At 46.3% G+C, this 25,500-nt stretch overlaps 1 protein-coding gene across 11 annotated transcripts in view; it reads right to left on the bottom strand.

Moving 5' to 3' along the window:
- The window catches only part of TENM4 (teneurin transmembrane protein 4), a 720,654-nt gene that overhangs the window by 487,972 nt on the left and 207,182 nt on the right, over positions 1-25,500 (bottom strand). For all 11 annotated transcript variants that reach the window (XM_084773614.1, XM_084773618.1, XM_084773619.1 and 8 more), the window contains one exon: positions 1,839-1,928. In XM_084773614.1, the coding sequence (XP_084629740.1) occupies positions 1,839-1,928 (90 nt within the window). The remainder of the gene's footprint in view (positions 1-1,838; positions 1,929-25,500) is intronic.

The raw sequence follows: 25,500 nt of genomic DNA, 5'->3' as shown, positions 1-25,500 counted from the left end.
TGTCATCCTTCCTTCCCTTGATATACGTGAGCTCAACAAGCCTTGCTCCAGGGCCAGCTCTGTGGGTGGCACCACAATAGGTGATGAGCAATTCAGTCTGCCTCTATCAGAGCTGAGGCCAGTGGCTCCAAAGTGTAGCATGCCATGTTGGGCATGCCTTGAGGAAGCAGGGAAGGAAAGCCTTAGTTGGAGGAGACTTCTAGGAAGACCACAGGACCACATCTCTTGGCTACAGATGGAGTGGGAGCGATTCAGCTACGGTCATACTGGAGTCCAAGTCATTATTGCACACGATGAGCCTTCGATGGGGCCGAGGCGCAGGTGTGGCTTCCTCTTACCTGGTTGAGCCACACTCAGTTTCCTTATCTTAAAGATGAGGCCATGAAAACTGGCTCACGGGCTAATGTGAGTTAAGTGAGATGTGTAAATCAAGCCTTTATACATGTGATCTCATTTTACCTGTCCCTGCTGATGACAGTTAAAACTTCCAGAGGCTCTTGGTGAGCCATTGATCAAGGCAGAGCATCACTGTCTTGGGCAGTTGTATATGCATCCATCCCCGCCGGTCCTGTCATTCCCTGGGCTATGGTAACTATTGCATATATCTTGTTGATTTGCTATATGAATGTTGCAGGCAGAGATTGTGTGACATCTGAACTACAGCATTTTATATTTGGGAGCCCTTGGACAGTACAGTGAATGCCTCTGAGTCTCCCAACTGCTGGCCTGAAAGATGGAAATAATTATCTAATCCAGTGAACATGATTAGGACTCTTTCACTATCTCCTTCGCACAGGCCCCAGGACCCTGGATGTCAGGCACAGACTGTGATGGGTATGTCACTTCTGACCCGAAGTACTTATCAGCTGACATTTTCCAGCTGTTTGTGCTGCAGCAGTTACCAAGATAGCTATGTGTTCCAGGTAGTGTGCAGGGCTCTCTACCGGACTGTGGTAGCCTTTGTCATGAGTAAGACCTCAGTCTGCTTGTCCACTGGGATTCTGGAGTTGATTCATGAGTCCAGCAATATAGAGTCCAATATAGCCCATATGTCACCTTACGGGACTGCTTGGAGATTAAGAATCAGAACTTGGTGTAAGTGGTATGCAGTATATCTCCAGTGAAGAACTTATTCTGCTGTCCCCAGGGCCACCTCTACAGCCTCCTTTATCGGGCTCAGCCTCCATGTACGACGCTGCCCTAATCTGGACCACACTCCTCCAGCTTGAAACATCATGCAACTTTCCCCATACAGCCCAGCTTCATCGCCATGACGCTGCACTTCCTAACCCCTGTATATTGCTATGCTGCATGACAATAGGAAGAAAGCCTTTCAGGGAGGTTTCTTGGACCCCTTCTGACAGTCTCCCACTTACTGCTCTTCTCTCATGCTCAATATGACTCTGGCTTTGCCACCAGCTCCAGGACTCTCGCCCTGATCTCCTGGATACAAGAGCAGGCTCCAATCCACCATACTCTGTGTTGTCATGGACAGGCCTGAATAGTATCTACTTGCTGCCAGCACCACCATCACATTCCTGTTGGATAGCCAAGCCTACCTACCCAGCCCTCTTCATCATGCTTGCAGTGTGACGCATGAGGAGGAGCCAAGGGACATCAGCCTAGCATCACCTGCTTACCAGGTGAATACATCAGGCACTACATCTCCCAGCAGCCTTTGCCCTCTGCTTATGAAGAGGTTCACTGCCACCATTACTTGATATCCTGCACTTCCTATACAGCCTGGAAAGTATATACATTTCCAGATTCTAAAATGCGTTTCTCGCTAAGCCCCAGGCTTATAGTTGATGACTGAAAATCAGAAATGACGGACTGACCTGGCTCCATGTCAGCACTCTGGGAAGAGTTGGTGTCCGCAGACCCTTCTCCAAGGCCATCGGATCCTAGAGGACAGAGTGGTACGCTTTCTGTTGAGGAAGAGGAGAGAAAGGATTAAGCAAAATGGCATCTTGATTGGCCCCAATGCACTCTCACAGACCTCGCCCAGCACCCTTTGTAAGTCCATGCCAGCCGGGACACAGGGTATGTTCTTGGTCCCATGGCTGTGCAGTTATGGCAAGTAGAACTCTAACCGTGAAGGTCTTAAATAAGAAGGTCATCTCTGTAGCTTTTCCGTGGCTCCAGGGAGAGCCTTGCCCTGTGCTGCATTTGTCTTGCTACGAGTGTGATCACCTTGTCTTATAGTCATTTCCTGCGTGTAAGTTTTCTTATAAAGGCAGCCTCTCCAGGGCAGAGGCTAGATAGCTAGCTAGTCTCTGCAACCCAGGTGCACAGTACAGGGCTTGAAGCAGAAGAGCAACTCTTCAATGGACAGAGAGGATTGATCTGTGCTGTGACGGGGTGGAAGGCACCCAGCATGGGGCTGAAGCCCAAAGGTGAAGCCTTGCGACAGTCCTATCAATGACATGCCAGCAAAATAAGCGAAGCACCTTGGATCTCTGAGCCTCAACATTTGGCTTAGGAAGTGGGCCTGCCTCACCGGGCTGTACCATATAGTCTCAGAGTCACATGGACAGGGGTCCTCTGTGAGAGAACTCCACTGTGGCCCTCTTGCTATGGCAACCTCTGTCAAGGCATGTTTAATTTCTTAGGCTCAGTTCCATCATTGGAAAAGGGGAAACTCTGAGCTGGGCGACATGTAAAGCTCTTTCTTTGTCCTAGAATTCAAGACTGTGACCTTGACTGCATCACTAATACCCTTACACAATAAAGGCTTGTCAATGAGCCCAAGAAATCCCATCCCATTAGGAGGGCAGGGAGGGGCTACAAGGTTTTAAGCCACTTGCCTCAGGTGATTGTAACAAAAGGAACTGGAATTTGAACACAGACCCTAAAAAGCTGCAGGTTCCTGCCACATAACAGACACTCCCAAACACTCTGCATAAAGAGCCTACAGGCAAAGAGCTGGGTGTCAAGGCACTTAATATAGCTTAGTTTTGTTCTCAAGTCATTATTTGAAAAGTTCCCTGAATACATATTTGCCAAATATACCTTGGAACCCTGCTAAGAAGTCATTATTGTCTCTTATAAGGTGAGGAATTACTGGTAATTCCCATTAAAAACAAAAATCTTGTAAGTGTGAAATTTTGCCAACTCTCCCAGTGTCTCAGCTGTTTCTCTACTGTGAATTCTAATTATTCTAAGCAGAGTGTAGCTATCAGGCAGGGGCATTTCCAGGCTCTTCCCAAGTGCAGGGCCTCCCACACCCTCCCCAGGGTCAAGCTCGGCTGACCTCAGGAGCTACTACAGAGTAATGAGAAAGAATCTGGAGAAAAACTAAACAAAGTTGGTCTAAATCAAATACAGGGCTGAGGAGATGGCTCAGCCCATCAAACACTTTCCCAACAGCTTGAAGACCTAGGTTTAGATTCCTAGAATACATACATATGTACATACATACGTACATACATACATACGTACGTACATATGTATGTACGTACGTATGTATGTATATTCTGGCAGCATGCATCTTCAATCCTGACATCACTGAGATGGGAGACAGAGACAGGAAGCTGGCTAGCTAGCCTAACCAACTTGGTGAGAAGTACCAGGCCAGAAAGACTCTGACTCAAACAAAAAGTGAAAAGCAGTTGAGGAATATTCACGGCTGACCTCTGATCTCAACACACATATGTATTTATGCACCTGCACACATATAAACACTATCACACAGGAACACTTGAACAGAAAGAAAAACAGACAGACAGACAGACAGACAGACAGACACACACACACACACACACACACACACACACACACACACACACAGGCACACAGGTACACACACGTGCGCGCACACACACACACAGGCACACACACACACACACACGACACAGTCATGAAAATAAGAGCTAATCCTATGCCTCTCAAATGGCTCTGGGACTTTGTCATTTGCTTTCTGTTACTGTGACAACCATGACCCAAAGTAACTTGGGAAGGAAAAGCATTCTTTGATCTCATAGGTGACACTTCATCACTGAAAGTGGCCCAGGCACGCACTCAGACCAGAAACCTGAAGTAGGAACTGAAGCAGAAGCCACAGAAGCTTGCTCAGCCTGATTTCTGATACTGCCCAGGGGGAGCACGGCTCACAGTGAGCTATGCCCCCTTATATCAACCACTAATCAAGACATTGTCCCACAGACATGCCCATAAGCCAATCTGGTGGAGGCTATTCCTCACCGGAGGTTCCTGGGAGACTCTAACATGCTAAGTTGACAAAAACTAACCGGCAAAGACTTAATTCCTATTTACAAGGTCTTGCTCATGAGAATATCATCCCCCGGGGCTTTTAAGAAGTCAGGAACTTGCCTTGTCCGCTCCACCCATGGGCGAGGTACAGCATGTCTGGTGTTGGTGTCAGGACCTATCCCAAATGAATGCTAGAGTTTAAGATCTAGATCTGCTGGGTTTGTTCCCAAGGATCCTGTGGGGTCCTGTCACATCTATTGATCTTGGTGGATGATGTCTGACTGAAAACTTGTACAGGGTCCAGGTTATAAGATTCCACTTAGTCCACAAGGGCTGAAGGCCAAAGCTGTGTGCCTTGGCTTCCTGCCTAGAAGAAGCTTCAGGACTGCCCTGCCTCTTCCTTTCCTGACTTTGTCATGGCTGGGGCCCCAGGCAGAACCACCTCTTTCACTATTTCATTTTCAGTTTTCAGCCTGCATCACAATGACTGTTCATAAAACCAATATTCATGGTGTTCTAGCTTGTTTTCTATTGCTGTGATAGATACCATGACCAAAATTAGCTTAGGGAGAAAAGGGTTTATTTAAGTTTACAGTTTGTAGTCTGTATGAAGGAAATCAGAGCAGAAACTCAAGGCAGGAACCTGGAGGCAGGAACTGAGGCAGAAACTAAAGAAGGATGCTACTTACTGGATTCTTCCTTGTGGCTTGCTCATCTGGCTTTCATAAACAATCCAGGAACCACCTCCTCAGGGGTGGAACTGCCCCTAGTGATCTGTGCCCTCTTACATTATTAATAACCAAAAGTATACCCCACAGAATTGCCTACAGGCCAATTTTACGGAGGCATCTTCTCAGTTAAGATTCTCTCTTTCAGATATGTCTAGGTTTGTGTCAAATTGACAAAAAAATAACCAGCACATATAGGTGGCTGAAAGAGTTTCAACACTCCATTGAAGAGAAGTCTAGTTAAGAATGGATGCTATTCATTCATTCATTCATTCATTCATTCATTCATTCATTTATAGGATGAGCCTAATGATGGGTGGATAAGCTGAGGACAAAATCTTTACTTCAGAAACATCACAGGCAAGACAACAAGGTTTGGCCACAAAAATTATGATGTTCCTGCAGTTTCATAGGGGTTACAGATAAACCATATGCGAAGCCAGGGGTTGAGGGATCTCAGCAGGGATTTAATAAAGCATGTGCTTTAGAAATTCAATCTTAGCCGGGCGTGGTGGCACACGCCTTTAATCCCAGCACTCGGGAGGCAGAGGCAGGCAAGGTGAGTGCGAGGCCAGCCTGGTCTACAAAGTGAGTCCAGGACAGCCAAGGCTACAAAGAGACCCTGTCTCGAAAAACCAAAAAAGAAAAGAAAAGAAAAGAAATTCAATCTTGCTCCAGGGATAGGGTACAGGGTGAGGATAGGATGGGGTTCTCCAACCAAGGGAACAAAAGCACAGGAGAAAAAAAAAATCCCATGCCCTCATCCCGCACTGTAGCTACAAACAGGAGAGTAGATATTATAACATAAGATGTGAGAACTTCAACAGGCAGGCCCCAAAGGGCAAGCCAGATTTGCAAGCTATGCTCAGCCATAGGAAGCCAGGAAGAAAGGGCTTTTGAGAAGAGGTATGATTTTATTGGAGATCTGCTATAGACAGGTGAAGAGCCTGACGAGGAGGCATCGAGGGCAGGAAGCTCGTGGCTATATGTTACGTATTTGGCTGGCTGTTGGGTATTTTGATCTCACTGAGTCTTCTAAGTAGCTGCAGAAGGCAAGCATTATTCTTTTTGACTTGCTGATGGGGTGGGGTGGGGCTTTGGGAGGCTCCAGGCTGCCTCCCCCTAATCCTCAGCTAGGAAGCAGTAGAGAAATGTCCTCAACCCCGTTTGTTCCTTTGCAAATGTGCTGGAAGCATGTTCTGACTCTGCACACAATGTGTCTTCCTAACACACCTGCTTCTGCTCCTATGTCACATCCTGCATGTCCCAAGACATGTGGGCCATGCTGAAAGAGAACACTGGCTTTTGTCAGTGTCTCCCCTAAAGGACCAGAGATCACAAAGATAAAATGTTCCTCAGTCCCAAATGTTAGCCACTACCATTCTCCACAAAGTGGGAGAGAACCTGCCACTTCTCAGAGTGCTCATGCCCGTCTTTCATGTCTCAGTTGATGCTGGGATCACTGAAGCAGTGGGCTCTGAAACCCCACGTACCATTTGCTATGTGCACAGAGACCTGAGTGTGAGACAGGATATCTGAGCACAACTATGTCTTTGCTCCTCGATGAACTCACTATTTTGGCCCAAAGCGTTGAGTCCACTTGTTTTTGGTCTGAAACTTCGGAACTGTGAGACAAAGTGAGTCTTTCCTTCCTCCCTCGACTTTCTTGGGTATTTTGTCACAGTGACGTTAAGTTTAACAGATGGTCCAAGTGCATGGAGAGTCCCTGAACAGTGAGCTCATCCCTGAGCCTACTTGGAGCATCCCCAGCTCGCTGGCCAGGGGCTGATCTCCCAGCTTCTAACCATTCTCATTAGATGGGAGTGAAAACAGAGCAGCACAGAATAAGTACCGGATCCTTAGTGCATCTATAACAGTGGGCAGCACAATCATTCTGTTTGTTTGTAAAGAGTCTTGTTGTATAGCTTAGGCTGGCTTCAAACTCATGACAACCCTCCTGCCTCAGACACTGGGGTGTTCTTCTTGTCTTTTAATTCACAACATTCTATTGCCAGCCCCCCTCTGCGAGGATGCTGTGGTGGTAAATATTAATTAAATCTGACAGGATCTAGAATGACAGGATACAATTCCTTGGGCATACCTGTGAGAGACTTTCTGGTCTGAACTAACTCATGTGGGAAAAGCCACGTAATTGTAGTCAGTGCTATTCCCTGGGCTAGGGTCACAGAGTGAATACAAGGGAGAAAGCAAACTAGGCACCAGGATTCATCTCTCTCTCCCTGCCTGGAAGCAGATATGATGTGACCAGCTGCCTCAGGCTCCTGCCTCCATGCCTTCCTAGTCAGGACAGACTGCACCCTCAAACTGTAAGCCAAAACAAGACCTTGCTTCCCGGAGTTGCTTTTGTTGGGTATTTGATCATGGCAATGACCTAAAGTAAGCGAGCTTCTCCCTAGCTGAAGAAATGGATGTGGGGAGAGAAAGTTCTGAAACCATCTCGAGACCAGAGTCCTTCAGTCATTTTCATCTTTCTTTCCTGTAGACTGGGTACTCCTGGCAATGGCCACCATTTCTGGATTCCTAGCTCATCCATGCCTCCTCCTTCCTCACTAGCTGCCTTATTCTTGAGACACAACCAAGCCACAGAGTTTTTTTTAGCTCTTGTGAGATTTCCTATCTCCAGTCTGGTTTGAGGAGGGACTTACACCTTCCGGAACACAAGCAATCCTCCAGAAAACCATCTTGTTATTGTATAAATCATTAGCTCAAAATATTTCACCTTGCTGCTTTGCTGAGAGTTTTGGTTTCTAATCCAAGTCAATTAAAGGTGCCAACCTATTTGATATCATCTTAATATTGCCAATTCTCCTAGCTCTCTGCCCAGAATCAGGCCAGATTGAGAGATAGGGGAGCCAACAAGGCCTAGTGAGGGAAGCGTGGAACAGGCAGACTAGATCTAAACACTCTTCTGAATATGCATGGAGAGCCCAGACCAGTGCAACATCAGGATAAGTGCTCGGTAAAGGTTGCTCCCCTTCTCTTCCTCTGTCTCTGGAGAAGGATAAAATTATTAAATTTCCAAGTCAACGGGAGAAGTGAAGACATACTGCATTCCTGGGTTCACTTACAGTGCCATTTCCATAGACTAAGCAAAGCAAACTCTATCTTTTTTTTTTTTTTATGGTGGTTTCAGCTGCTGGGGGTTCAATGTTCAGATCAGAGAGGAGACACATACACAAACTCACCGCAGACTCTATCTCAAACCCAGGATGGCACCTTCTCCAAAGAGTATGGCAATAGCATGAGTCCATCTGGATTGTACTTCTCATGACAGATCCAAGTTGGAGCCCTGGGCTTACACACCGACTTCCCCACCTGACCTCTCTGCTATCTACTTTGAAGACCTGTCCAGGAGCCCCATCACATTGCTGTGATGGAATGTTTTAGGGTGAGCAACTATACATCTTAAATTCACACAGGGGGAAGTAAGGGCAGCAGATGGCTTTACACAATCTCCCTATGATTTAATTTGATTATCTATATGGCCTCTTTTTCTTTCATTGTTGTTACATATGTGTATGCAGGCATATATATTTTCCTAAATACAAATGTAGTTCTCAGCCCTATGAATTTTTAACTGGATGTCTGTATTTGTAAAGGAGTGAGAGGCTATTAGGCAGGGCCTCTGTAGGCAAAGACAGCCAGCTCTAGATATGTTGTAGAGAGACTGTGTGTGTCAGCTCTGCTGCTGTGAAAAGCGGGTTACACCTGCCGTTCTCTTGTCCAGACATAGTAACCAGATTTTTCTATTCTGAATTCTCTCTGGTGGTTCTCATGTTTACGCATGAGTGGGTCACAATGGGAGCCATGGTTTGTGAGGCTCCCCATAGGTATGCTGCTGACTATGTGTGTGTGTGTGTGTGTGTGTGTGTGTGTGTGTGTGTGTGTCTGTCTGTCTGTCTGTCTGTCTGTATGTCTGTCTGAAGAGGTGCTGTTGCAGGGAGCTGACAGGGAGAAGGCCAGATATCAGATATCCTGCAAATCATCTCTGTACATTATGATTCATAACAGTAGCAAAATTTCAGTTATGAAGTAGTGATAAAATAATTTTATGGCTAGGGCTCACCACAACACCAACTGTATTAAAGGGTGGCAGCATTAGGAAGGTAGAGAACCGCTGGACTATATACTCACACTGTGAGTGAAAACTAACCCTTCTCTCTCTCCTTAAGTTGTTTTAATTGCATATTTTATCATGGTAACGTCAAAAGTCTGCAAGAGAGCAGGAAGCACATGGCCCTAGAGAGCCAGACCCGAGCTGCCCACAGGACTAAAACCCCATCCTAATCCCACCCTATCTCAGCCATTTCTCCAGCCAGGACAGCCAACTCTTTCTTGGGCTCTGTGAGACAGTGGGAAGTCACTTTGCTGTGAGTACAGTGGACTGGGGGGTGGGGGTGGGGCTCTGTCTCCTCACACCGACAGTCTCAGCTAATACTGCCGTTAATATTTAATAGTCACCACTGCCAGTAACATTAAGGAAAGAAGTGACCCAGGTGATTCCACTTGATGCTGGAGCTATCAGAATGGGGACAGAAGGCCAGGGGATCCCATTGCTGCAAATGCTGTCTTAACACATGCCAGGCTGAGACAGATCTGTCCTTCCTGGTTGCTGCTGCTGCTGCCTGTCGTGCACAATCTAATCCTCTTGCTGCTTCCTTTAATCCAGCTAACAGCCGGAATAAAATTGGAAAGGATTTTCCTTCTGTGAAGTTACGCTTTTTTCCCCCCAATCCAAACACAACTGTGTGCCTGGGTCCTTGCAATGCTCCAAAGCAAAACAACAACAACAAAGACAGGCAGGCATACAGCTTTTCTCATGTTTCATGTTGTTTTCTTGGCTTCAGCCACTGAAGGACCTTCTGTTTCTTCCTCTGTTCTGTCTTTGGGCTTTTTTTTTTCTCTCCACATCCACTGCTGTCCAGAGCTCTTGTGGCAGCAGTAATGGCTCTCAGCGAGCAGAGGAAGGAAGTGCGCTCACAAAGCTGAAAGCCTGGAACTGATTACCCTTCTTGGACCAGAACTGAAGGCCCTGTTCAGTTCACTAGCTTTCCCCCATAGCTCCTTAACAGAGTCCTTGCCGGCGTATGGCTCTTGGATAGTGGGGTCTGAGTGATGAATTTGAGCTTGTACATCAGAAGATAATTGTTCAAGGTCTAGTTTAACTCTAGAGGCTGCCGTGGTGATGAGGCCAAACAGGACCATTCATTATACCTGGAAGATCCCGTGTAAGAAAAGAGGCAGGGCAGCAGCTACCACACAGGAGCCAGAGCTAACGGTTACAGAGTGTGACAGAGTTCCTTGTCCTCTCCCCCAGGGTAAAGGGAAATCTTTCTCTTCAGAAGATTGCATGGGAATAGGAGGCCTTTATCAGGAGGCAGTTGCTATGGTTCAGAGAAATTAGAAAAGTGCAGGTTTCAGGAAGGGAGGGGCCCAGCTCAGCACCGGACAAGTCTGAACACTGTGACTACTAGCCTATTGGCTCCTGATTCATTACCCACATTGGCATCCTCTACTTGGCTCTGTGGGGAACTGGTTTTCTCAGGCTCCCCTTGCTCACTGGATTCTGGACAGATTTGGCTAATGAAAGCCCGTAAGCAGCCAGGGCCTCCCTCCCTCTCTTGCTTTGTCTTAGACCGTACATCCGTCCGTCCGGCAGTGAGCACAAACCCTCTGTTGAAAGGCACTCAGCAAAGCGGTCCTACCTCCTCCTGATTCTTGCTGAGTGTCACCTCCTTCTGTTGTCCTTCCAGCCTAGGGGTGATAGGAATTGCCAGCCCCGCAGCTGATCTCCCGACTGTTGCTTAGCTATTTGCTCAGTTCCGCAGTTAATTCCCTGTATTAGATTGCCTCTGCTGAAACACCTGGGACGATTTCTGTTTTCCTGCCTGGGCTTGAGCTGATGAAGGGCCTGAGAAAACCTGCAGGTGGAAGTGCTGCTTGGGAACTCTCAGAGGGAGAGGGAGCCAGGGCACCAAGGAGGTCAGGGTTTGGGGGCGGAGCCAGGGAGCAGGAGGTGAGGCATGCATGAGGACTAGAAAGCAGCTCTGCAGACAGAAAGGGGAAAACATGTCCTCAAGTCTTTGTGTGTGTGTTGAGAGTTGTATGTGACTCTCTTTCGGGCAAAGGAACATGGGGAAAGCCAACCAACTATGGATCCACTGAGTGCCAGTAAGTTCCACTGCGACACGCAAACTCTTGGGGAGGTCAGTATGTGCTGCTTCGATTCAGGGAAGCCTGGGGTTTAATGAAACCAAAGATTGACCAAGACAGACAGTGCTCAGCTCAGATGGTGAGATAGCCCAGTTCCCATTCGATGTAGCTTTGGGATCTTAGTACTGTATGGGTTTGGAAGCCTTGATCCTTCAAAACTCAAAAGGGTTGGGAACACCACCATTTCTTCTAGAGAGAGGATGGATGTGGACAGGAAAATAATGGGAAATCTTTCCTCCAGCTGGGCCATCACTCTTTGTTGAATTCTCTGAGACAGGAAGTCTCTCTGTTCTCTCTATGATGGATTGACCGCTGAGAGATAGTACCGCCTTTGTGAGTAAAGAAGCATTTGTGTGTGTGTGTGTGTGTGTGTGTGTGTGTGTGTGTGTTTTAAAGTATGTATAAACATACAGACACCAGCTGGGACCGAGCAGACTGAAAAAACAACAACAACAAAAAGACCACAGAAGGCATAAAAGCCCAGCGAGCTCTCCAGATGAGCAAGTCCCCTGGGTGGCAGGTTCACAGCAGAGGTCAGCTTCTCACAGTGAGAGCAGGGGTTCTGGGATCTCGAGACACATTTCCTTCTATCTCTTCATGCCTTTGTCACAGGTGGCCTTTTATTGACTGACCCAAGTGTCTGGGACCAATGTTCTCCAGAGAAAGTGAAAGGACCACCAGGTGTGGGACACCAGGGCTGGTAATGAACCACTGTAGATTCACTTCCCTGGAAACTGGCCCCAGGGAGGAAACCGAGGCTGAGACTTCAACACAGACTTCCTCTCAAGCTCAGCATCCGTGCTCAGTTCCTCAGCCCTCCTAGGGCCTACCCCAGTGGACACCTACCAGATCTACCCTAGTAAAGCTGAAGACATGGCCAGAGGAGAGACCGTGACAGGAGAGAAAGTGTTTCCCAGAGATAGGAAAACCAAGCAAAAGAAGGAGGGAGAATCTGTTTTACATATATTTACCCCGTTAGTTTTCTTTTAAAACATTGTTATTATACTATGTAATACATATCATATTATATTTTTATCACACATACTTTACATGTCTAAAATAAAAATTTCGGAAGTTACAGATTTCCCAAACACTATGAAGATAGTACAGAGAAACCCCCGCTACCCTGCAGCAAATTTTCCTCATACTAACCTTTCATTTACTAAGCTTCATTTGCTACAGATGATGAACCAATACAGGGAAATCATTTTACCTAACAGCTATAGTTTGTTCAGCTTTTCAGAGTCCCTTTCAGGATCCCTAGCAATGATGCCTAATTTGATTTATTCCTCACATGCTCTTAAGGTCCTCTTGGTTGGGCCAGCTCTTCAGACAGGTCCTTGGCAGTTTGGGGAGCAATGAACAGGTCCATGCAGGATGCTTTCATGCTACTGGTTAATGCTTGATTAGCAACTTGTCCAGAATCACTTAAAATGATCACTCTGGGCATGACTGTGAGAGAGGTTCTAGACAGAATCCTGAAATGGGAAGGCTTACCCTAAATGAAGGAAACCCCATGCAATGGGCTGGGGTCCTAGACTGAATGGAAAATGAAGAAAATGAACTGAATGCCAATTTTCATCATTTTTGGATTCCTGACTCTACAGCTGCTACCCTGTGAGGAATTCGCTATCCCTATGCCTTCTTTCCTTCAGTTGTAGTCTGTCCCTGTTGGATAGTTCAAGTCAACTTGACCCAAACTAAAGTCATCTCAAAGGAGGGAACCACAACTGAAAAAAAAAATGCCTCCACAATATCAGGCTTTAGGCAAGTCTGTAGGGCATTTTCTTAATTAGGGACTGATGGGGGGAGGGTCCAGCCCATTGTGGGTGGGTCCACCCCTGGGCTGGTGGCCCTAGGTTCTATAAGAAAGCAGGCTGAGCAAGCCATGGAGAGCAAGCCAGTAAGCAGCTCCCTTCCATGGCCTCTGCATCAGCTCCTGCCTCCAGGTTCCTGACATTTATGTGTTCCAACCCTCACTGTTTTTGATGAGGTGTTATGTGGAACTGTGATTTCAACAAGCCCTTTCCTCCTCAAGTTGCTTTGGTCATGGTATTTTATCACAGAAATACTAACCTTAACTAAGATACTGTCACAGCAGCAAGAAAGTAACTAATGCACCCACCATTGGACTCTGTTTGGGTTGTTCCTTGAGGCTGGAAGAGGGATGTCTCACTCTTCTGTACTCTCTTATGTGTCTGTTCCTTGCTACAAAGTGCGCCTGAACTCTTGCTGAGGCCACTAGCTAATATTGCTGACTCACAGCAATGGCATGCCTGCGGTCACCACAGCATATGATCCTGGTGTCCCTTTCCCTGGAGATGCCACCAAACCACCAAACCCTCACAGTCTGGCTACAAACCACATCTCCAGCACTGAGTCTTGAGTTTTCCTCAACCTCTTCCTCTATCTAGCTGTGCTAGAAAGCTCAGCCTTATGCTTTCACCCTTTCTTTCACCAAACACGTGATTCTCCCGCTAGCTGCCTAGAGCCCCGTTGAGAGCCACAGGATAGCACAAAACCCCTCATCCTGAAAGCAGAACTTACCCCAGTACTCTGTGCATCGTGCAAAGTTCTTGTCTAATCCTGAGAACTTGACTGCAACCCTGAGGTTCCAGTGCCTGGATCATCAGGATTTTTAACTTGTTTTTTGTTTGCCTTTCCTGCTGCCAACTTCCAGATTTTAGTCTGTGTGTCTACTGGGACATTAGCTAGTAAATAATTTTTAATATCTGCTGAATGAATGCGTGGGCTCACGATGCATTTCCCACACTTTTTAGAGTTGTCCAGGCTTGCCTGTTTCATAGGGTGGATGATAAAATTCTGGAAAAGGACAGATCTTGCTTAGCAAAAGAAGCCATTTGTATCAGGCACAGTGGTGTACATCTGCAATCCCAGCACTCATGGAGGCAGAGGCATGCTGCTCGCTGTGAGTTTAAGGCCAGCCTGGTCTACAAAATGAGTCTAGGACAGCCAAAGCTACAGAGAGAAACCCTGTCTCAAACAAAACAAAACAAAACAAAACAAAAACAAAAACCCAAACAAACCAAAAACCAGAAGCCAATTGCAAAGCTGGCAGTTAAGTCACCTCTTGCAGGTGTTCCAGAAAAGGCTGGACACTGTGTTACTGTTCCTTTTTTTTTTTTTCTTCAGAACATCATTTTGCCCTCCTGCAGGAGGGTCCTTGTGAGACTGTCTCCAGATGTTTATAATCTTACAACTTCTACATGGTGGGGACATCCCTGCCCTTCTAGAGCTGAGTTTAGGACCCAAACACTGCTCAGTTCCATGACTAGATGGTAGGGACTTGTTAAGGCAAAAAAACCAGCAGCTGTTCTGACATCAGAGGGGAGGGTCTGGCCTTCATTGACCGCTAGAGACCAGAGCCAAGCTCTTCAGCCTCATTTTTTTCATATCAGATACCCCTCTACTGCTGTGCAGGGGAGCCTCTGAGAGGACCCAGGGGTCCAAGCACATTTTTCAAAGGGAAGCCCAACCAAAGAGAAAAAGACTTTTTGCTCCTCATCAGCAACAGCCCTCTGCTCTTGTTTTCTGATCCTGTGACATTTGTTTCAGGCAAGCGGTGCTCAGTGGATGGAGAGAGAGGGTGCTCCATCAGGTTCAAGTAGAGCTATTTTACACAAGTACCTGGGCCTTTAACTAAGAGCAAAACACACACACACACACACACACACACACACACACACACACACACACACACACACACACGAGCCAGTGGTGTGATGACATAAAGAACAAAGGATTCCCCTGTGGGTGCACGTGTGTGGCCTTTTCAACCTGCTTCACTCACTCAGCTTACTGGGACAGGAAGAGTATGTGTTGCCTGAGGAGACTCACTTCCAACGTTCAGTGTAGATTTTAGGGCACTGCTGATACAACTTAACGTGAATGAAAATTAAGTGCACTCTGAAATTCTGTACCAGATTAAAAAAAAAAAAAAGCCGAAAAGGACACCGAACTAAAAAAACCCACATCTGAAAGAACGTAAGGTAGATTAAGGTTAATGTCTACTCATCAAAGATCCAGTGCAAATGATGAGGGGAGATTAGTTTCCCAATAAATAACTTGGGCAGGAAGCCAATTACACAACAAGTATGTTAAGTGAATAGACATGTAGGGGGAATGTTCAGTTTTCCTACTAACCAAATAAATGAAAATCAGAGCAAAGCAAAATAGCCCTATACCTAAATTAGTCATCTTACTTTTAACTTCAAATGGCTGCAAGACTCATTGAAGAGTCACCATCTATTTGGAGGCAGCTCCTAAAAAAAAAAAAGAACACTTACTTGGTACCCACTGTACATTCTCCTTGTCAGATATACTGAATACATGAATAGAACCCCAAAGAGAGGCTGAGGAGGGGACCTGAGGTGGCAGATGCGAAGACAGGGCCAGGCTGCAAGCTGGAGTAGATTCTTCAGATGAGGAACTCTTAGCAGATAAATCCCACCCTAAACCCAAGCTCCAAATACTTGGCCACCATCTGCCCTCAGACAGGACAGCTGGGAGGCCTTCCCCCATTTCCTATGACTGACTGGAAGAGCAGGAGGTGGCAGCTGGACCTACAACTTCCTGGCACTCGGCAGCCACAGGAGGCAGGGGTGGCTCATGTGCATCCCATATGACCCTCTCTTCACACACTGCAGGCCCAGGTCCAGAGAAGTGTGTCTGCATTCCAGACACAGTGTTGACCACAGAGAGAGTCTAAAGATGGATTACTCTGAGTGAGATTCAGGACTCCTATGAGTGGCAGAGAGAATACAATTGTTGATCAGATGCAAATCAGCCAGAAAAGAGGCTTGATCAGTGATCTGGTTAGAAGGTGGAACTTGGACACCAGCTTCTAGGAGGTTTGATAAGACCAGGGAGCCATTAGTGGAAGGCCCTGGGCATTCCCTCCCAGAGCCTACAGGCTACTACTCTTTTTTTTTTTTTTTTTTTTTTTTTTTTTTTTGATTTTTTGAGACAGGGTCTCTCTGTGTAGCCTTGGCTATCCTAGACTCGCTTTGTAGTCCAGATTGGCCTCGAACTCACAATGATCCGCTTCAGGCTACTACTCTTATAGCCCTTTAGAACAGGCACTTCTTGGTTTGGTTCTTACAGTATGAACCCCCTGACTGCCTATCTAGGTATTGATAGCTGCCCAAACATTTAGTGTTAGGCAAGCCTTTGTAAGTACACTGTGGCCTTGGTGCCAAGCCAGCTCCTCCAGAAGTCTCCAAGGCTGCCAGGCAAGTGGGACCTTTGCATTGTCTGCTCTTCACCTGCACTCATAGATGGTGATGCATCTCTCCAACACAGAGACTGGACTTGTCACTGAATTTTGTATCCATCTCAAATCTATCATGAACTCTACCTTGTAGTAAGTATTCACATGCTGTAACTGTGTCTGGGATGGATGGAAGGGTAGACGGATACAATGAAATGTTTACAAAGTGATAGACATATGTGAAGGAAGAAACAAAGAAGACCCAAGAGAGACTCCTGTAAAGGGCCGGATGACAGCAGAGGCAGGGGCTGGGAGGGGCGGGGGGACGTGAAGAGGGTGTAATGGGAATTCTTAGTGTCAACTTGACTACATCTGGAATTAATAAAAGCCAAGCAGCTGTGTACACCAGTGAGAGATTTTTCTCTCAACTAAATCATTTGAAGTGGGAAGACCCACTTTTAATCCAGATCTTTTCAGGTGGGAAGATCCACCTGTAGTCTGGGCTCTTTAAAGGTCACAGAAGAAAGGCACTTCTGCTCTTTGCCTGCTTGCCCTTAGTATGGCTGGCAAGCTCATTCCTTCGCTGGCATTGGAGCCTACCTCTTCAGGATTCCAGCATACACCGGGGACCAGTTGAGACCTCCAGCCTTGTGGGACTGACCAACGATTGGACTTGTGAACTTTCTGTTGGTAGACAGCCATTGCTAGACCAGCTGGACCACAGCATGTAAGCCACACTAATAAATTCCCTTCACACATCCATGCACACACGCACACATGCATGCACATTTTATCAATTCTGTCTCTCCTAAAGAACCCTGACTAATACAAAATACTAATACTAATTCAACTTAGGCTGTTCAGTGTAGAGCAAAGAGCATTACCTTTGGAGTCAGGCATTCAGATCCTAGGTCTACAGTTCATTAACAAGCAGAGGGGGGTGAGACCCTTCCCTTTTATGAGTGTCTGTTTCTTCATCTGTTATTATAAGTGTCAACTTAGCACATTTGTATATGCCTAGAACTCTCTCTGTCCCCTTAGTTGTTCCTCTTAAACATTTAGTTCATTGTTTAAGCAACACAGAGAAAATTGCTACAAGAGTGCCTATCATGTATTTATTTCTTTCCTGTGTGCTCGGTAGTCTGAAAACTGAACTAGGAGGATGAGGATGAGGCTCAGATCTCTCTGGACTTGGAATGGACCATCCAATACTCCACACTCATTGCCTAGTTGGGCGTGTACATATTATGTGTCCAATCACCTCGGCAGCTCGCTCTCCCAGTTGAGTTCTATTCCGGCGCTAGTTTGCATCAGGCCTGTGCACTTCTGCACACCCTACAGTCTTCAGATAGAGTGGGGGAGGGGGCCACATGGGCCATGGTGGAGCCCTGCACGTGTCCTGTCCCTGTGTTGCCGAGCACACTTTTCCTGGGTGTTCTCGGAGACTCCTTTCTGCTTTCTCATTTGAACACTTAATGGGTTTCACCCTCTTAAGTGACACCTGCTGGAGATGTAATTGTGCACATAATTGCTGTGTGGGAATGGAAGCTTGCTTATTTCCCAAAGCTGGTGCTTCCCTTAGGAAACAGTGAGCCTGCTTCCTCCATCCCTGCTGGTAGAGCATGTGGTTGGCTTTCCCTGATCTATTCTGGGCAGCTGGCCAGGAGGACTGGCTAGGCAAGAAAGCAGCACTTCCTGTAACTTTAAGATTTTTTTTAGAGCTAAGGCTTGGGAGATAGCTCGCTGGGTAAAGTCCTTGCTGCACAAGCATGAGGACCTGGGTTCTTATCCCCAGCAATCCTGTAAAAGCTGGATATGGCGCACGTGTCTGTTATCCCATTGCTGGGAATGGTGATGGAGACAGGCTCATTCCTGGGGCTCATTAACTAGCCAGCCCAGGCAAATTGATGAGGTCCAAGTGCAGTGAGAGACACTCTCTTGGAGAACAAGCTAGAGAGGAATAGAGGAAGGCACCTGACATTGATCTATGGCCTACACACTCACACATGGGTGCATGCGCACACATACACACACACACTATATATATACACACACACACACACACACACACACACACACCACTTTATAAAAACAAATATCTGGTAGAGGCCTCACTGAAGCCATGGGCTTATATCAACACCAAGAAGAGACTGAAAGCTCTAGCAAATGTTTCTAACAATCATCCTAGCTAAACAGCCATAGAGGGCGAAGCTGAATGTGATGTGTGAGGACCTGGGGACTGTCAGAGCCCCTGCTATGGTTCTCTTTGGTTATGGTTAGCTGACATGGCAGTAGGGAATCCGAGGTGGTGAAACTGGAAGCCTGACATGAACACTAGTGGTCAGTGACCAGTGACATTGACTGTGGCTGTGCCTGACCCAGTGGAGCTCAGGTCAGCAAAATATGGAAGGGCACAGCAAATGGACAGAACACTGAGAATGGGAGCTGGGGAAAGCAGACTTAGTGGGGCCCTCTACACAGATACAGATGTAGAAACACTTGGATGTAAATGAACATGCAAACATACAAATACATAAATACATATTAGATTACCATGTTAAATAACCTGCTTATGGCTCTTTGGAAATGACTTTTCCCTCTGGCCCGTCCCCTTCTCCCAGACTGTTGCCCACACTTTCATTTAGCTGGCAGAGAACTGGGTAGGACCTCTAGAACCATGATTCAGGCATAATGTCACATATATGGAATCTCACCACTTAGCAGAAAGAGGCAAGAGGACCTTGCATTCTAGGACATTCTGCACTAATAAGGAGGTTTGGGCTAGCCTGGAGTATAAAGCAAGACCCTATTCCTGCCTACCCAGCAAGCCATTCTGCACTAATAATGAGGTTTGGGCTAGCCTGGGGTATAAAGCCAGACCCTATTCCTGCCTACCCAGCAAAGAAAATCTCAAACCAGAAAGAACAAAATGAATTAGGATGATTTTTTTTTCCTTTAAAAGCTGAACTTGATTACCTGCTCATACCACTGCCTTGGTCTCTGGTGTCTCCGTGCCCACACCCAATTCTGTGTCACTGAACACAGGGGAGGGGGCTGCGGCTGCTGTTGCTCTAAGGCAGGCACAGTCTTCTGAGAGTGTCTGCAGTTCTTTTTGGAGGGAGCTTGGCCTTATAAAAAAAAAAAAAGGATGCAGGATGCAGGATGCAGGATGCATGCAGTTCCTGGCATCTAGATCCCTGGTTGACACTCTAGGAGTATGAAGCCGGGCTGTGATATTGCCACGTCCCTTCTGTCATCTGACAATATGGCCGAAGAAAGGCCGTGGCAAATAACACTTCTATGGCTGGGTGCTGGAGCCCTACAAGCCAGGGGAAAGTCACAGGGAATTTGTGGAAAATCTTCAACAGCCTCCTGGAAATGTCTCCCCTCCACTCAGTCTTTACTCTGGCTGATGCCCGGCTATCCCGTTCATGCACTCTGCAGTGATGCCCTTTGTGAGGCTGCCCCCTGGAACATTAGTCACTCTTATTGACCTGTCCCCACCTCTGTTTGAAGTTGTTGTTTGCTCTTTCTCATGCTGTGAGCTCTTCCCTGACTATCAGCACACAGACATCACTTTGAGTCCCCTTTGCCTTATTCCTGTCCAACAACAGGTTAGCCCTGGGATGCAGCTTGACAATAGGACTCGTCATTGGTGTTCTCATCTTTTGTCTACATTCGTAGTAAGCACCACATACTCTCTCAGAACCCGCCTCAGTATCCTCTGTGCTCCTAATAGGCTGGAAAGTGAAAAAAGCACAGACCCCTCCCCTCACAGCAAGCCTACTAGATAGCTCGGGATGAATGATGCACTTGGGACCTTCCCACCAGCACACTGGCAGAGGCGACTGTTTATGTGACTAGAGTGTTGAACCTTCATGGCCAAATGCTTAGGACAAGAGCGATTCTGCACCTGTGGTAGCCAAGCTTTGGCCTTGGCATTCCATGAAAGTGCACAAATAAGTAAATAAATAGATAGATAGAAAGAGAGATAAGTAGATAGACAGATAGATATAAAAACACAATGAGCCAATGAGACAGCTCAGTAGGCAGAGACATTTGCTGCCAAGCCTGATGACCTAAGTTGGATGTCTAGGACGTACATAGCAGAGGGAGAAAACTGACCCCCACAGATTTTCCTCTGGCCTCCAAATGCACACCATGGGACAAGTGCCCCCCATATAGACACAAACACGTAATCAAACAAACATACAAACAAATAAATAAACAAAAACATAAGTTTTTTTTTAAAGAAAGTGTGTAAATAGCCCAATAGCTTCCCTTAAACCCTTTTCTGTTTAAACTGCTCAGAACTAGACTGAAACAAGTCTCCCCAATACCATCGACTACTTATGAGTGGAGACTCTTACATCTTTGCCTTATCTATAGTCAAGCATGACCTTGTGTCTTGAAACCCTTCTGATACTGAGGAGGTGCAGAGCCAAGGGCCCCTGCGGGTGCCTTCGCCCTTGCGGGGAGGTGCAGCTGCTGCTCCAGCTAGGGACTGGAAAACCAGATCAGCTGCCTTCTTAACACTGCACATAACGTAAACATTAATAGCAATGGGCTGGACTGAGAGGATTTCTTATCAGAAATGTGAAAAGGCTGTTGTGTGGACAAATTGAAATGGGTTTGTTGATGCAGAGGTTTATTTTGTTTGTTTGTTTCCTGCTTGGCTGGCTCTCTGCCGCCTTCCAAATAGCTGAGGGACTTCCAGATAATCAAAGCTCGCTCGCCATACGGACTGTTAGCAACTCCTTTCAGACCCTTCCTGTCCAGATGCACAAGAGAATAGCAAAAGGAAATAAATCCAACACTTTCCAGCTACGCCCACCAAACCGACAAATCTCTGCAGTTCTGAATCATCAAACCCTGCATTTCTCATTAACTACCCCTCATATGCAGCATTTTCAATTAAGCTGGGAGCACTGCTACACTAATTATGTTATGATATTAGCCCAGGCAGATTAATATGCAGCTAACAGTTTAGGAGTGCCGTCTGGATTGGATTGTTCTACCTACTTGCAAACGAACGCTTCCTGGAAAGCCGTCCCTGACCTGGGACTGGACTTGATTGCTTAGTTTTATGAAGACTTGACTGGTGTACAGGATGCCCAGGTAGTTGGTAAAAAAAAAAAAAAAGCCAAAGGCTTTCATGGAAGAGACTCTGTACATTGTACCAAGATGGAGCTACTCAGTATGAGTGGGTATTAGGCAGTTCTTGTGGATCTGAGCAGAGGGAAAGGGCGGATCTTGAGCTGGGAGACCCATCTTCCGCCCTTGGCCACCCATCTTCTCTTTTGGAGGTGCCTTCTGTGAGGTCATAGGCCTTTGGGCTTCACTGGTATCAGCACCACTGGTTTCTCTGTTTCTGCTGACAGCTGGCGAGACTTCTCAACTTCTAGAACGAGGGCTCTTTATTCGTCTCCTTCTTTAATCTACTAGCCTCGTGGTTCTGATTCTCTGTAGAGCTGGTCGGTGCTGCCTGGTGAGCTATGAGGTTCTAGTCTCCTGTCCGTGTGGCAGCTATGCCTGCACCTAGACCTGATGTCACTGAGCCACAAGGCCATGTTTTGTGTTTCCTCTGCAACCCACACAACTCAGTGCTCATAGGAAGTGCTCAGTTAACACGCCCCCATTGGACCTGCCTTGAAAAGTCCCACTGAAAAGCTACAGCAGAATGTCTGCTTCTCATAAAAAAAAAAGAAAAAAGAAAGAAAGATGGCTCTGTTCCATGAAAAATACAACTAGAGAAGGGGAAGGAAATCATATTTGCTGTTGCAAGTTCTAAGCCAGACACTTTCAAAATACACAAGGCTCATTTCCTGTAACCAAGAATCATTTGAGGGAGATGTCATTATGTGCATTTGTGGATAGACCGGGGTGCAGTGACTTGGACCCTTGTGACTTCAAGCACACCTGGCATCAATTAACTTCTCTGTAAGGGTTCATGGAAAGGCAGCAGGCATCACAGGGCATTTTAAGACATGTTTCGGTGTTCAAGAAGGACAAAGGGAACAAATGTCATTTGATAGTACTGAATGAAATAACTTGTCACTGACATCCACTCAGCATGCACCGCTCCTGGGTACCTGCCTATGTGCTCTGCAGCCCCTGTGAGCTAAGCATCTTCACCCTACATCCTGAGAGTGCAGAAACTGAGGCTTTGGCTTTCTACAGAATAAAGAGAGGACAGGCCAGGCTCTGGCTAAGGCATCTTATTGACTATGAGCAAGTCTCTTCCCAGCTCTCCATTTCCCACTTTGTAAAAATAAGAGCATGTGGTTACTGCAGGGAGCATTCGAGCACTGCCAATGATGTCATAGGTCAGTTGTCAAAGGCACATCAGACCTGAGGCTGTAACAGATGCAGAAATCCAGGGCAGCCAAGTGGTCCGAGAGCCGACTGCTCAGCTCCATTCCTGACTCTGCTGTGGGTGGACTTTGGCTGAGGCACACTCTGGTCTGTCTTTGCACAGTTTCCTCATCTTTAAGATGGAGATGACAGTAGTGTCCACATCGCCAGGTTGCTTCAAGGATTAAATGAGCCATATTGCACAGATAGTCAAGAGGTAAGCAGAGGGCTTTTGGATGTTCAACACTTTCCTGTTGTGAATTCCAGCCAGACTCTGCAAGTCACTGAAAAGTCCATGCCTTAAGAGTAAGGAGTCTAAGACTCTTGGTAGCATGATAGATAGCTTAATCCATCTAAGGCAGCCATTCCCAAAATCCCTCAGCACTGTTGTTTTATGAAAACTGCTTCCTGTACTGGATTTCTATGGGAATTCAGATTCAGAGAGATTAAGTTATGCACCCAAGTTTACAGGACTGGAAAAGGGAAAACTGAAACCTGTCCCTCCACAGGCAAGAGCAAGTGAGCAGTGAGCTGACTCAACCTGGAGCTTTTTCCAACTAATCCCTTAAACATTTGTTTTGTGTGTTTTAGCATGCGCGCACGCATGTGTGTGTGTGTGTGTGTGTGTGTGTGTGTGTGTGTGTAAGAGACAGACAGAGACAGAATATACAGATTTAATTTTATTGTAGCAAACGATTTGTAAATGTTTGATGCTTGAAACTAAACATCATCTTTCCCTTTTTTCCAATGAAAACAAAATAAAGAATGAATGGATGAGTAAATAATAAATGAAAATGAACAGAAACATGGTAAAGAATATCAACTCCAAATAAAGTCCTTCAGGTTCTGCTGCTTGTCCCATTGAGGGGCAGGGCTCCAGCCACCATTAGGAGAGAATTTTACTTTAAACATGCTAAAGAAGAAGTCATGTTATCAAAATCCCTCTTGACCCATCCAAGCATCTCAAACTCATTTGTTGCTAACCTTTACATTATGTTCTCTTTCTTGTCTCTGTCTCTTCGTCTGTTTCACAGTCTTTCTCTGTCTCCATGCCCCTCTCTCTTTTATCTTCATTAAAGAAGAGAAAGTAGGCTAGTGCATATCCACACATGCTAACTATCCATATTCAGTTGGAGGCACAGCACAGTCTCTGAGCCCAGTCTATACAGAGAAACAAGGGAAACTAGAATTCTGTCCATGACTACCCAAGGCCCAGAGCCTTCCAGTTTCCAGCATAGCAAGTGGATCAGAGAGTTTTTCTTTTCCCATGGACACAGAACACAGTGATATGTCGATTCCATAGTCTTTTGTTGAGACAAAAAGGGTTCCTATTATTTCTACTGGGGAACTCCCAGTAAGTTGAGCAATTGCCCAATGACTATAGGATCTTTCTCCTTTTAAGTCTTTCTAATTTTCCTTGAGTCAGTTTGCATTTCTCAGAAAAATCTCCCATCTTAAGGTTTTCACACATGTGAGAGTCACAGAGTATCATTTTGTTGGACTGTTAAGTCAGATCAGTTGCCTGCGTCCCTTTTCCTTTGTCGGCTCTTCTTGCTTTAATATGGGTGCTTTCCAGTCCTTTATTATTAACATTTGCTGGGTGATGCAAAGTCAAGATACTAGCCACTGGCTTGAAAAGAAACCACAATGTATCTGAGAAGGAACACTTTAGTGGGAGGGAAAATGCTTTAATGGGTCAGTTTGGACGTGAAAGGGGAGTGAGTTCTCCACGGTCTAGGAACGAAGAGTTACATTGTTCCGTCTGTGACAGCCCCAAACTTATGAGCAGAAGAGAGCTGGAAGAGAGGTCCTGAGGGAGGAGAGGGGGAAGGGACCAGGCTATAAGATGACATGCAGTGTAAAACTGGCAGTGAGACTTGGCAGCTTACTTAAAGTACACGTAAGAGATTGATCATTCCAATGGTAGAGGGAATCCTACCCTTGGGGGGATGCGGTATAGGACATCTCCTGAAATTATGTGAGCAATACCAGCAGGCAGAAAAAGAAAGATTTAATGGAGTTGTATATAAAGCAGAGGCAGGGGGAAAATTAATAGTATATGGTTCAAAGGTCACTGTGGGATTTAGAGGCTGATCACAGGGCGCATGTCCTGCACAGTACCACTCGAGTGTTACACCCTTTTATGCTAGGGCAGGGGAGCACATGTGACGTGAGGTCAAGGTCTAGGTAGGTGAGGAGAAAGGCTCAATTATATGCAGGTCCAGGTGGATTAAGATCAACTCCTACTCTGCTTGGGGTAGGAAAAAAAAATCTAACCTGCTGCTAATGTGTGCAGGACCCTGGATTCATTCATCCTGAAAGGCAGGGATGGGATGTGGACCAGGATACCCCCTACACGCTGAAGACATCTTCGCTGACACACAGAAAGGTGCAGGACCCATTCATAAGACAGCATGGGGACAGACAGCCCAGATGTCATTTCTGATCCTCGTATTCAGGGCCCATCTCAATTAAGATCAGTTAGAAGTCAATTTCACAGTGGCTGGTTTTTGCAGATCCTCAAAAAAAACGATAAGTGGAGAAAGGGCAGTGGCTTCCCTCAGGAGCAGAGGCCATCCTCAACAGGCTGCGCCGATGCTTTATTTGTTTGTTTATTTTTTATTTGAATTTAATTCGGTAAATAATGTTTCTTTAACATTTATTTCTCATTTCAAAAGCAATGTATGTTCAGGAGATAGAAGCAGCTGTTCCATTCCACGCCTGGCCTCCGACCAGGCAGGA

This window comes from Acomys minous, assembly GCF_964271855.1.
Source record: "Acomys minous genome assembly, chromosome: 2".
Classification (NCBI taxonomy): Eukaryota; Metazoa; Chordata; class Mammalia; order Rodentia; family Muridae; genus Acomys; species Acomys minous.
Note: the sequence above shows the minus strand (reverse complement) of the source record. Positions and strands in the feature narration are given on the sequence as shown.